Consider the following 13262-nt stretch of genomic DNA (forward strand, 5'->3'; position numbering starts at 1 on the left):
TCAGTGGCTTCGTGGAGTAGATTTTAGACATTACCGTGTTGAGCTTTCGTCCTCAATCAAGTGGTCCATTTTGCACGTATGGTCTTAGCAGTGAGTTCGCTAGTTTACAGAGTTCGAGTCGGAATCTGGAGTGTCGGGACTTGATCAATCAGATGTTTATATTCCAATATCAAGGCAGCCAAAATGCCCACCGGCTAATTACTCGCCACTCTTGTTCTTCATGATTGATGCTTGATTCAGCAACAGTTTTATGTTCACTATTAGTTTTATGTGCTGTATTCCTATTCCTTGGCGTGATCCATGGCGCACAAGTCTCGACTCGTTTGATATCGTTTTCACTTATCAATTATATCCACATTACATCTTTTCAGCAACTTCTTTTTCATGTCGGGCACTTGTTTCGTGTTTTCGTGCCATAAGTAATATGTCTGCAGCTCCGATGGCCCACTGTCGATTTTTGAAAGACAATCACACGCTTTTGATCTAGATAACACTTATTTTTAGGTGCTTTACCATGACCATATGCTGCTTTCGGCTGCAGACCGGTTTGATGGACTGCCAATAAGCTTAGACAGCGATGCGCCAATGGTTCCCTGGCAGGATCAATACTCAAGTGGAAATTTGCTTGCTGAAGGGACCCGAACAGGCATCAACCAAAGTTGTGACCTTTTCAGCGGCTACACATGGGAAGGAAAGTTTTCTCGCGCCCTGGGGGGCTTCAGACAAGGTGAACCAGACCATATGGAGCAACACATCCTTATGGATCAAGATTGGCATTTTAAAGGTTCTGCTACACAGAATAATCCTTAACAACATGAACATCTTCAACAACCGGTGCATCCATGTAGGACATGTCGGTCTCTAACCTTACAAGTACAGCAGATCTGTGATCATTGATATGCTTCTTCCCAGCCAAAATATAGTGCTGAGCACCTTTAATGGAAGGCAACCCCTGTTAAGGAACCAACCTATTTCTCTGCAATGAAGAAGCTCTCACCAAGTACCAGACCCAGTGTAATCCAGACAATTCTAACTCTTGAGACGATTAACAAAGAGATGACTCATGGATTGGAAATCTCAGCAGGTTTTCATATAAGTCATGGCATCAGGACTGACCTCGTGTGCATATTGCACTTGGCACCATCCGAGCTATTGATAATGAGATTAACAGCTCCAGTAACTGAGGAGAGCTTTCAAATCCAATTTCACACCAAGTTCTCAAGCCAAGGTGCACAAACAACAAGAAGATGCGTGTGCTGTGATTAGAAGCAAAGACAGAGGAAGCCAAAGACCAGCTTCATCCTCTCAAATGAGCTAAGCCGACACGTGTGCGCATAAACTAGATCACAAGCTTTGTTTTGCCGGAGTGAGCGCAAAAGTCATTGGCTGTGAAGATTCCTCACTTTGCAGATACAAAATGTTTTGAGCTCAATAACAGCAGAAGCGAAGAGGAGCAGATGTAGACGAGCAGATAACCAGATGGGGAAAAACCATGAGCAGTGACGAAATGAGTAGCGAAATCGTGCCGTTTGAGCCGATAATCGAAAACCTCAAAAGACAAACATGTAAAAAGTCTTAGAATACTTCAAACAAAGTAACAATACGACTGCTAAAGCAACATAAGCATAAAAGCATCAGAACATGGCAAACAAAGTATGGAAAACACCTTCAAAGTTTCTGTAGCTGAAGAGACCGAGCCAATTACATGTGGCATCTATGCACCCATTGCTAAAATACTTGTAGAAGCCATGCCAATCCAAGTTCCTAACTACTTCACTGTCAGGACACCAACATACGTAACTCAATCCTCAAACCAGGCTACATAGCCGAAGGTTCAGCAATTAGCAACTCCATTTAATATAAGCCATGCGCTTCTACCAAGATGCAGCCTTAATCCCTGCAGAAATGAAATAAATATTATACTCCTTGAAAGGCATGGAATCTAAACCTTGACATACTGGAGAAACCCAATGCTCTAAGCCTACTATTAAGGGGTATCATTTATTGGAATGCACAAGAAAAAAAAGAAAAAAAGTAGAACCTGACAAAGACTGACAACCCAAGTCATGTTCCCCAAGTAACGTTCCTAGATAGTTCTCTAACAGCTAGTGGTTCTATTACCACGGGACTGTCACAAAGTAAAAGTGTCTACTGGTGAACTTAAGGCCTACCCATTGGCATAAGGGGAATCACGAGAAGCACGGCGCTGCGGAGGGGAACGGCTATAGCTGCGGTCACGTCGAGGAGGTGTGATGCTGCGGTCACGTCGAGGAGGCGTGATGCTGCGGCGGCGCAGAGATCTATCCCGGGGGCTGTAGCTCCTGCAATTTTATGCAGGTTGGATGAATATACTCACATAAAAGAAAAGGCCAAATGTACGGACAGCAAACAAAACATGTAGAACAGAAAGTTCTATAGGAAAAATCAAAGTATGACACACACTATGTTCTATCAAAAAGAATAATCACCATTGTGATCTTATTCTCCTAATCTTGTTCAATTGGAGACTTTTACCATAAAACACAAACAGCTTTTATATACTGTAAAGCATGGAAAGAGTAGATCATAACATAGATCATAACAGAGCACAAAATGAACTAGAAGCAGTATTAAAAACCTAGATGACTGTTCTTAAAACATGTGGCCAGCAATGGCGATTTTACCAAATATCAACCACCACACTTTGCACTTCAGGGGTCAAAGCCATGGGGTTGGACATCTCAATCACTAAGCTAGCTGCATTAGACAGATGCATCAATCAAATTTCATTTTTTACAGTTGAATACAAAAAGGCCAAGATCCATGCTAACTCTGCATATCCTTTCCCCGTCCAAAATCTGCTAATTCTTCCTCTCTCAGCATTTCAGTGGGTCATCTAGAAGCATTATTTCATTCCTCAATCTTTATTTCTATTTTTCATTAGTCGATTTCCATCCCCCTTTTGATTATCATGGTACAACCACTGCCATAAGAGCGAATCAATCAGATTGAAAGTTTTGTTTTTCTCTCAAAGAGTTATTTCAGTCTAGCTTTGTTTCCCATTACCATAGTTGAGCTTTTTCCCAAATGAGAACTAGAATGGACATTTCAATTTAAGTATTGCCAGCAAATATCATCTGAACACAAGACACTGGGACCCCATCAAGCCCATTCTACAAAAAGCTAAAACATCATCAAATGATTGTCAGCAGAGACAATCCTGTTAGAGTGAAAAATAGAGCGTTGACATTAAGGAATGAAACTAAAACACATTGCAGCATAATCAGAAAATTAAGCCAATCACAAAAAATAAATAATTCAACAGACCTTCTCCCATAACTGGGGCTCCTACGCCGCCTAGGACTGGGGCTCCTATGCCGTCCACTTCCCAAGCCTCTTGAACCAATGCGCGAGCGACACTCTCTGGCAAAATGACCTGGCTCCCCACACTCATAACACTTGGAGTCCTCACCTCCGCCAAAGCCACGTCCACCACGCCCACCGCCACGGCCTCCACCACCCTTGTTGTGAGAGACTTCCACACGCCAACCATTCTTTCCTGTATATACAGCATTAATACATGGAGATTCTCAAAAGACACAAGCACGTCATAAGTGGGATAATAATGTAAGTAAGATTAAACTGTAGAATCACCAAAGGATGTCCATCATGCTCAACTTCACTTTTCCTTAGTAAATTAATTAAATATGCATTGCTGAATTTATCAATTCCTCCTTAGTCTGTTTCAAACCGAGTCCAATGACACACTCTAATATTTAAAATGCCCAAAAATTACCAGCTCCTTGACTATATGAAGAAGTGAAGAACAATAAATCACAGATCAATGCATGATGAAGACAGAGATGGTTTATTGAAAAGGCTCTCCCAGTATAAGATTCGAGTATGCAAATAACATTTCTAAAACAGCAGTCAACTAAATAAACAATGTCTGAGCCATCGTAACTAGACTAATGTCTGTAACCAAGCTTTCATTCATAGATCATTTATACATGCTCAGATTTTCTTGTCAAAAAGGTTTTATTTTTTAAGCATGGTGGTAGTAGCATTTCAACCACAGTTCTCTAAACAGACACTTCAGCTGCAGCTTGTTTAATTCGCCGGAAAATACAGCTACTCCCCAAATGAAAAAGTCTATACCAGTCACCTGTACAAACTATCCCAGTAAAGATCACAGAAAACAATTGCCATATGAAATTAACAACTTGTGAGTGCATACAATGGAAGAAAATTTGAGAGATCTGAGCCAGAGACGAGGGCAGGTCAAAGAAGACGTCATACAAAGAGGGGAAAAGAAAAGGATATTTTTACCGACCATCCAATGAACGAATAGCATCTAGAGCATCTCTTCGATCATCAAACTCGATAAATGCATAACCCGGCGGCCTCCGAGCAACCCAGACACTGCATTCATACCACCCAAGAAATCAAAATCTAGCACTGCATCAATCAGCAACACTAAACAGTAGACAAAAATGAAGGGTTTTGCGCAATACCCACAAAACCCTAACCGATAACGAGACAAACAGAAATAGTCAGCAACGAAAAAGGAGGAAACCCAAGCAGAAAAATCCATCCTTTAGGTCAGAATCACCTTCTAAGAACACCGAAAGTACGGAATTCGTCCTCAAGATCCCTCTCCGACACCCGCGGGTCCAAATTCCCGACGTACACTCGGGACATTGCAGCAGCCACCAGCTTCAAACCTCCACAGCCAAAAAAGCGAACAAGATCACCAAAAACAAGATCCCAAAACCACGGCAAACCACCTCCCGAAGCAAGCACCCAAAGAAGGAAACGACAAGAAAAGCAAACACCAAACAGATTCAAGGGTCGGAACGAAGACAAAGCAGCAGCTCAAGCACGAGACACGACCGGACATTTCGCTTTGAGTTCGAGACCAACGACCGTACCTAGGATTCCGAAATGAAACGGACCGCGCGAATCGAGGCTTACCTCTTCAGAGATTCTCTCGACGATTTCGAAGGGGGATCGACTGCAAGTTTGAGCGCTTCTTCGATGTCGCGACCTCGGTGAAGAATTGACGAAGCTCGGCGAGTCTCCTCTGGAGATGTCGGCTCGAGACGAAGACGTTGGGCCTCGTCACGCTCTGGGCCTGCCTCGGTTTGAATGTGGATATGGGCCCTTGGAGGGCTCGACGCACCGGGCCTGTTTTTGTTTCAAGGGCTTCATATTATGGCAATATGTATAGGTATGTATCTCGAGGACTCAAGAGAAGAGATATGAAATAAAGATCTCTGTCCGAGCAGTGCATATGGCTTTTTATTGAATAGGGCTCGAATGACCAAGCTTTTTGAATCGACGTGACGCCAGTGTAGAAATCGATGTTAAGTGGTTATGCAATTGCCAGATCACCGACAGCAAGGATGCTTATCGATGTCCACAGTACGGTCACCGATGTACTATGACAATTGGTCAACAATTGACATTCAGATAAATTTAGATAAGTGTTGAATGAAGAAACTGAAGAGGTGAAGATGTCGATTAATGGTTAAATCTAGTTATGATCAAGAAGTCATAATTGCTTGTAGATAATGCCAATGTGCAATCATGGAGAGTGATCGTGGAGCCTAAAATTGTGGAGATGTAGCTAAGCAGTGGCAACTGAAGAGTTTGTATCCACTTGTAAACAAAGTCAGACGTGAAATCATAGAGTGTGATCATGGAGTCTGATATTATGGAGATACGGTTGTAACCATTAATCTAAATATTGGAACCACTTACCCCTTATTAATTCACCTATAAAGTCTTACGTGATCAAATCTCCAAAGAAAGTATGAAAGTTTTTCCATGATATTAGAATCTTACGTATTGAACGCTAGCAATAAATGAGTAAAACATAGACACCTCCACATTATGGTTTTCAATGCTTTGATCGCTTGATTTTGGATGTTGCATATTTGGGGTTCAAGTCACTACATGTCCTACTTAGCATGACTTGGCACGATGCTTGCCACCCTATGCATGGGGTGGTACTCGGTATATGTGGACAAAGCGATTGATTTATGATCATGAAATTAATTAAATAGAGAAAATTTCGATATCCATTATTATTTGTAAGTGAAAGTATTGAGGTATGGTTCATACAAGAAGGCATGGGGTCCAATTCCTCGATGAACGTCGCGGTCTAAGGTTAGTCCGACAGGGTTGTAGGAGAAGTGCCTTCGTGATGCCATAGGACATTTATAATTTGAGGTGCATATTTTATTATTATTAGATTTGTGCTCATGAATAACTATCGATTATATGAATAATCTCTTTTTTTAATAGTTAAGGGTTATAATATATAATACAATGTGTTAATTATGATGGAATTAGGATAAAAAATTTTGGTGTCTCAATTTTTTCTTAACTCGTTTTTGTTCTTTATTTCTTCTTGAGCGGCCGAATCATAACAAAATGAAGGCAAAGGAAAGGAAGATAGACATGGTTAAAGACCTCACGAGGACTCAGGAGCAATCTATGAAGATCTTTTCATCGCCCTCGGTCTTGGTCGTTTTTAAATTCGTCAATGCGCAAGTCGTCGAGCAGATGACATGATTGCAAGAGGCCAAAACTATCAAAGTGAACGGTACAAATCGCTTTGTCTTTTTCTCGATTGTGTGCAGGAAGCAACTGATGCTGCCCTTAGCATTGGGGTCCTCCGCACATGAAAAAATCTCCGCGACATAATGTAGTATTTATTGGACATGGACAAGTCCTTAAACTATCCCGTTTATCGGAATCAACCCCAAACGTAAAATGGGGCAATGATAAATCGCCGAGGGCATTTTGGTTAAATCGCTTTGTCTTTTTCTCGATTGTGTGCAAGAAGCATTTGATGCTGCCCTGAGCGTTGGGGTCCTCCGCACATGAAAAAATCTCCACGACAAAATGTGGTGTTTATAAAAGTGCTTTTGTGCACAATTTTCTCTGTCTCTTCACGTGAAAAAATCTCTAGAACAAAATTTACTGTTTATAAACGTGCTTTTGTGCACAGTTTCCTCTGCCTCCGCGCACGAAAAACTCGCCATGGCAAAATTTACTGATTACAAAAGTGCTTTTGTGCACAATTTTCTCCGCCTTGTCGATGCCACATAAGTCTCGCCACGTGTATCTACTTTTGTCCATAATTTTCAAGTCGTCTCATGCTGACGTCACGTGGGTGACGTGTGAATCCTTCGTTAGGAGGGTCGGCTGGCTAGCTAGGGTTTTGCTCTTCAGGTTGTGTTGGATTTTCTTGGGTGCTCCTTCCTTGGAGATCCTGAGCTGGGACTCACAACGAAGTCAATGAATAGGCACATGACTAGAGTAAGCTATAAGTCATTGTCAATGGCTATAAGAAATGCTGTCAATAGTGGTTCACGCTAAATAGATTATATGATTGATGATTGTCGATAAGGATATTGATTAAATGAGTCAAAAATGAATTACCAATCAAAAGGCCGCAAAAAGATTGGATACTTAGAGGGTATCGGGATGTAGATATAAAATTTCAAATTTGAAATCACTAATGAGTGGGGCTACAAAGACCAATAAATCATGGAGCAAGAATGGATAAGGACATAAATAATCAAAACACAACTTTAAAGGAGCAATCACTTGAACAAGATCATGGTATTGTTAGAGTATGGGCACAAAATTCTCGAAGATGTAGAGACATGGAGACATGGCTACGACTACAGGAATTGCTCTTACATGGTTATGGCATGAACACTATATATACCATCATTAATCTACTGTAGAACTTGCAAGCGCACAAAAGAAAAAAATGTTATCTTGCAATTACTCTTCAATTGATGCATCGTAGTTTTAATTTCCAAACTCGTGTCATAGATTAAATTCTAGTGTGTTTTTTAGCTATAGGTTTCAGATTTCCGTCATCACTTAAATTCTAGCGTTGCCTCTTCATGTTCTCAAACTTTGTCATCAATTAATTCCAACATAATTTGTATACATTTAGTTCTATTCATAGTGGCTACATTCTCAAGTTTTGTCGATATAGTTTGTGTACATTCAATTCCTTTTAAAGTGAAGTTATTGATTATCTTATCAATAATAAAAGAATAATTTGCACATGATTGGTAATATCCGAGCCAGTGCTTACCTCAGTGAAAAATTTTCAAGCTCAATGAGTCCTCCAGAGATTTCGGCTCACCGGGCCTGCTTTGGTCTGAATACGTATTTGGGGCCTTTCATCTCTCTCGCTCAATCTCAGTATTAATCTTATCAATAATAAAAGAATAATTTGCACATGATTGGTAATATCCGAGCCAGTGCTTGTCAAAAAAAAAAAAATCTCAGTATTAATAGTTCTGACGTCACTCCTTCATCTCCCCCTTCTGCAAAAGCCGACAGATCGATCCTCTCTCTCTCTCTCTCTCTCCCCTCGCCCTCCAAACGTCCGATCCTCTTCCCCCTCTTCCTCCCTCTCTCCATGCGTTGATCCATCCAATCCAGCGGTCGATTTGTCCATCGCCTGCACATCGCACACGTCGTCTTTCTTCTCCCCCGGCTCGAGAATCACGTTGCCGCGAGTGGAGCCCGTGTGTGAGGGAGAGTGGAGCCCGAGTGGTCCATTAAGGTTGGCGGGTTTCGGGGCCTTATAAATGGCGGACAGGGATGGGTATCCACCAGGTGAAAGACGCTGCCTTTGTCTAGTGGGGAGAGGGGGGTACGAATGGAAATTATCACTATCTCAGATCCATAGTCACATCTAGATATCGCTATCGATTTTTTCAAAATTATCATTATAATGATCATTTAGAGGTTCATTATTTGAACCTACATCTTCACCAATACTTTTACTCTCATTAGGAACAACGACCTTCTGATATTGATAATTTTGAAGAACTTAACTGCCTTTTTTAGATGCGGAGCAAAATTGAAATTGAACTTAAAGTTGATCTCTTTTTTCAGGAAATTAGGCCTGTAAATGGATATGCACATGTTTAACAGCGACGGAGTTTCGATTTGTTAATCCTTTTTTGTCATTATTCAAATTTCTCAACATGAACTCATGGATTTACATTATGAGATGAACCATGGATGGGAATTCAACAAAGAACAAGAAAACAAGAACTCGCCATGCTTCTTTATTTCCAACACATAGCACACAGCACACAGCACACAGCACACAGTACACTGATGACACAACACAGGAACTTTCTTCTTTTCCTCGAAAGGAAGTGGCACTCCATGTCCTCAACGGGGCGACAGTGCTCGTAGCTCCCCTAAAGGATGGTGCATGAGTTCTCGCTCCCCAACTCATCAAGCTTGTACGTGCCCTTAAACTTGTCGTACAGCCGTGGCAAGAATTTGGTCCATTTATGCCCCTGCAAAATCGATACATGTATTCTCTCATGCCGTCATGGAAGTGAGATTATGTAGGAAGGAATAAGGATGAGACGAATTAAAGACAATTGAATCGGATTATGTCACAGTGATTCTGTCCACTTGAGGTGGTGATTTCGTGCGGTTGTGAGAAAGAGGGTTCTTACTTTGTCATTAGCTCCTTGCGCCATCCCAGGGGCGGTCCTTGCCTGCATGACATAGTGTTCATAGGTAAATACATACTTAAAGACAATTGAATCGGATTATTTCACGGTGATTCTGTCCACTTGAGGTGGTGATTTTGTGGGGTTGTGAGAGAGAGGGATCTTACTTTGTCATTAGCTCCTTGCGCCGTCCGAGGGGCGGTCCTTGCCTGCATGACATAGTGTTCATAGGTAAATACATACTTAAAGAGAATTGAATCGGATTATGTCACGGTGATTCTGTCCATCGGATTATGTCATGGTGTTCTGTCCACTTGAGGTGGTGATTTCGTGGGGTTGTGAGAGAGAGGGATCTTACTTTGTCATTAGCTCCTCGCACTGTCCCAGGGGCAATACTCACCTGCATGACATAGTGTTCATAGGTAAATACATACTTAAAGACAATTGAATCGGATTATGTCATGGTGATTCTGTCCACTTGAGGTGGTGATTTCGTGGGGTTGTGAGAGAGAGGGATCTTACTTTGTCATTAGCTCCTCGCACTGTCCCAGGGGCAATACTCACCTGCATGACATAGTGTTCATAGGTAAATACATACTTAAAGACAATTGAATTGGATTATGTCACGGTGATTCTGTCCACTTGAGGTGGTGATTTCGTGCGGTTGTGAGAGAGAGGGATCTTACTTTGTCATTAGCTCTTCGTGCCGTCCCAGGGGCGATTCTCGCCTGCATGACATAGTGTTCATAGGTAAATACATACTTAAAGACAATTGAATCGGATTATGTCACGGTGATTCTGTCCATCGGAATATGTCATGGTGATTCTGTCTACTTGAGGTGGTGATTTCGTGCGGTTGTGAGAGAGAGGGATCTTACTTTGTCATTAGCTCCTCGCACTGTCCCAGGAGCAATACTCGCCTGCATGACATAGTGTTCATAGGTAAATATATACTTGAACTTGAGCGATTACCTTTTTTCCTGCTAATAAAGAATTAGGTTTTCTTTTCTTTTCTTTTTTTGGGGTATGGCAGATGCGAATATCATGTCTGGGTTTTGTAAAACTCATTCAGCTTTCGAAAATCGCTTTACAAACCATACAATTATCTTCCGGACCAACTTACGCGAATCATGCCTATACATGTTGTCTATGTAGTCGGGGTGCAAATCTTTTTGAAGGAGAAGATAGTGCTTTTGATCTTGTCATTAGTTCCAACTCGATAAAAGTAAGGTGGACATTCCTCGTTGGAGGTAATTTTTTTGAAAATGTAAATTTTAGTAGAGTGTTGAATTTTCTGCATCATATATCCTTATGAAGAATCAAGATCGAACGTCTATTTAGATTAATTTAAACTACAATCTTTACCTCTTGACCGCGTACATCAGTACTAGGTTTGTCTATCAATAGGTGTTTATACTCGTCGTGGCTGAGGACGTAGGAGAAGGTTTTTAGTTCCTCAAAACTGAGACTTTTGCTGCCGTCCTTGTCCAGCTTTGCGAAGAGATTATCAGGGTTGAAAGCTTGGAGCCCGGCAACGCTCAGGAAGGTCTTGAACTCGTCGATACTTATGTCGCCGTCCTCGTTCTTGTCCATGTTGTTGAAGAGTCTCGTCGCCTCCTCCTTCTGGTCATCCGTCAAGCCATCGTAATGAGCAGATGCAGCCTCGCGAAGCTCTGCTATATCTATGTCTGCCAAGACGGGCTTACTTAGCTCGGTCGGCTCGGTCGGCTCGGCCTCCAGGTCCTCCTTCTCTCTCTCCTCTCCATCTCCACTGAATATTTTCTCCTCCTCCTCCTCCTCCTCCTCCTTTGCTGTATCTATGTCTGCCGAGACGGGCTTACTTAGCTCGGTCTGCTCGGTCGGCAAGGCCTCCACGTCCTCCTCCTCTCTCTCCTCTCTATCTCCACTGAATATTTTCGCCTCCTCCAAGGACTCGGCCATCCCTCTCCCCCTCTCTCTCCTTTGCCTTTCTCTTTGAGGATGTGTGCAAGTGCTGTTTCTGTGGAGGTTATTGAAGTATTTATAGAAAATTACAGTCGAGCGTTCCATGAGTTACACGCACAAAAGAAAGAAAGAAAAATATGTGAATGATTATTAGATTTTTAATGTGTGTACGATCAATGTGAATGCATGTGAAGCACACAGAGAGGAAGCAAAAAAATTCGTGGACTTCAATTTGGACGTACAAGTCCCTACATTTGCTAAGAGCAATCTTACATGGGCGAGCAAATCTTATTAAAACATTTTTATTATGTGAAAGAGTTAATTTTTTCATTGGATATTTAAAAAAAAAAAAACTTATAGTCCAATGCATGGATCCCACCGATTTCTATCTGATTGAAACTTTCTAATATTTTTATTGCCCCCATCTAGTGATTTGTTGGACATCTCATGAGTCACGTCAATTGATTAAATCCAAGCTTTTGGCATTTACGGATGATTATGACTAAGAATAGTTAAAATTCAATTAGTGATATTCGAACTAGTGATTTCTAATTTTTAAGCTGAAAATCTCCTTACGTTATGACCAAGAATTCTTTTTTCCTAACTATTTTGTTCTCTGAGCAATGTCCATAACGGTATGTAAGTGAAGAGTACTAATTCAAAACCTTGAGAAAACTAAGATAGTGTAGGGGAATGTGCATCAGGTTGATTCAACTCGAGAATCCTTGCTTGGACCTATTAGTTTAAGATCAGTGCTAAGGAAAATTGGTTTGGTTCCCAATACCAACTTGAAAAATTGAGGGGCAAATTGTTCGAGGCGAAATCAACAAAGGCCCGTAGGACAGCGTTGGCTTCTTGACGGGGCCACCAATGCGGACAATTACACGCGTCATAAAATCTTTGCAATTCCAATAATTGAGGTCTATGCCTATTGAAATCATTAAAATTCAAGACAAGACAGCACTGACGTGCCTTTAAACCTGTTCCTAATTAAATCGGTTTTGCAGCATCTTTAAAAGAATAAATATTTTTGCACCCATAAAACCGAACCATTCTCTTCAACATGAACAAACAACAAAATAATCACTTGACTGACATATATTTTATAGCAAAATTATTCAACTTTTATATCATATCATATAAATTATATTTCTGCACAAAATAAAAATGAACCAGTTCTCGAGTAAATTCGACAATAGAGCCGCAACTGGTTGGAAATCAACCCACCTGTGTTGGAAAAATATCTTCAAGTGATTTTGATAATGTCCAAACTATTATCAATATAATATTTACTGTGAAATGTGCAGATGTTCATACCAAAAGATTGCATAATATCCATGGTGTAATCCAATGGAAGGAAGTATGTCATAAGTCCCGATACAATATTTCCGTAAATAGTATAAGTGGACTTGAAGATAAACAAATGTCTATGTCGAAGTTGTAAATATCAAGTCTTTGGTGCTATGGTAACCTCGTACATTTAATGACGTTTGTTGGATTAGCAAATTAGCTGTTGAGGCTTTGGAATCATCCAATAGTAGAATCCAGATGAGACCAATAATCAAGAAGTTAGGTTGTGTGACAGGTTTGTTAGAGACTACATTGAAGGGACATCAACACATGCTATTTGTAGGTAGCGTGCAAATGTTTGGGAAAAAAGACTGTATGGACAATTGTATCTCTGGATAGTAGCTCGACGGTTATTCTAACGGCTCTCTGCTTCTTCAGTTTGCCTCCAACGGATGGATTGAAGATTTGTTACAAAGAGCAACATACCAAGATCTAAAGATTTATCGCTATGTTCCAAGTGATACGCTCTCTTTG

The 13262-nt window shown here is 41.0% G+C and overlaps 2 protein-coding genes across 14 annotated transcripts; both read right to left on the reverse strand.

Moving 5' to 3' along the window:
* Window positions 1–742: 742 nt before the first annotated feature.
* LOC104414414 (serine/arginine-rich splicing factor RSZ22) lies at window positions 743–5099 on the reverse strand. 2 transcript variants are annotated; one of them, XR_720097.3, is made up of 7 exons: window positions 4954–5099; window positions 4592–4703; window positions 4313–4401; window positions 3307–3538; window positions 2172–2321; window positions 1667–1897; window positions 743–1549 (listed from the first exon to the last, which is right to left on the reverse strand). XR_720097.3 is itself a non-coding variant. In XM_039317215.1 (6 exons), the coding sequence occupies exons 2-6, from the start codon at window positions 4678–4680 to the stop codon at window positions 1891–1893; spliced, it is 567 nt and encodes a 188-aa protein (XP_039173149.1). In that variant the 5' UTR covers window positions 4681–4703; window positions 4954–5099; the 3' UTR covers window positions 1473–1890. The 2 variants fall into 2 exon arrangements, 1 of the variants encoding a protein (XP_039173149.1); XM_039317215.1 differs by having other exon boundaries at window positions 1473–1897.
* Window positions 5100–8963: 3864 nt separating this feature from the next.
* On the reverse strand, window positions 8964–11503 carry LOC104414416. Of its 12 annotated transcripts, XM_018861834.2 has the most exons (8): window positions 10860–11502; window positions 10373–10414; window positions 10181–10222; window positions 10017–10058; window positions 9853–9894; window positions 9662–9703; window positions 9498–9539; window positions 8964–9332 (listed from the first exon to the last, which is right to left on the reverse strand). In XM_018861834.2, the coding sequence occupies exons 1-8, from the start codon at window positions 11433–11435 to the stop codon at window positions 9231–9233; spliced, it is 930 nt and encodes a 309-aa protein (XP_018717379.2). In that variant the 5' UTR covers window positions 11436–11502; the 3' UTR covers window positions 8964–9230. The 12 variants fall into 12 exon arrangements, with proteins under 12 accessions (XP_018717379.2, XP_018717383.2, XP_010023821.2 ...); XM_018861838.2 differs by lacking the exon at window positions 10181–10222 and having other exon boundaries at window positions 10860–11503; XM_010025519.3 differs by lacking the exon at window positions 9853–9894.
* Window positions 11504–13262: the final 1759 nt, after the last annotated feature.

The sequence above is a fragment of the Eucalyptus grandis genome, chromosome 7 (genome assembly GCF_016545825.1).
Source record: "Eucalyptus grandis isolate ANBG69807.140 chromosome 7, ASM1654582v1, whole genome shotgun sequence".
Lineage (NCBI taxonomy): Eukaryota > Viridiplantae > Streptophyta > Magnoliopsida > Myrtales > Myrtaceae > Eucalyptus > Eucalyptus grandis.

Excerpts from the sequence above, each read along its gene's own strand:
- LOC104414414 (XM_039317215.1), bottom strand. The coding sequence starts at position 4,680 with ATGTCCCGAGTGTACGTCGGGAATTTGGACCCGCGGGTGTCGGAGAGG. Across the intron at positions 4,402-4,591 it reads ACTTTCGGTGTTCTTAGAAG|TGTCTGGGTTGCTCGGAGGC; the intron begins GTGATTCTGACC and ends GTATGAATGCAG. Across the intron at positions 3,539-4,312 it reads TGCTATTCGTTCATTGGATG|GAAAGAATGGTTGGCGTGTG; the intron begins GTCGGTAAAAAT and ends CTGTATATACAG.
- LOC104414416 (XM_018861834.2), bottom strand. The coding sequence starts at position 11,435 with ATGGCCGAGTCCTTGGAGGAGGCGAAAATATTCAGTGGAGATAGAGAG. Across the intron at positions 9,704-9,852 it reads TGCGAGGAGCTAATGACAAA|GCAAGGACCGCCCCTCGGAC; the intron begins GTAAGATCCCTC and ends TATGTCATGCAG. Across the intron at positions 9,333-9,497 it reads CGCAAGGAGCTAATGACAAA|GGGCATAAATGGACCAAATT; the intron begins GTAAGAACCCTC and ends TCGATTTTGCAG.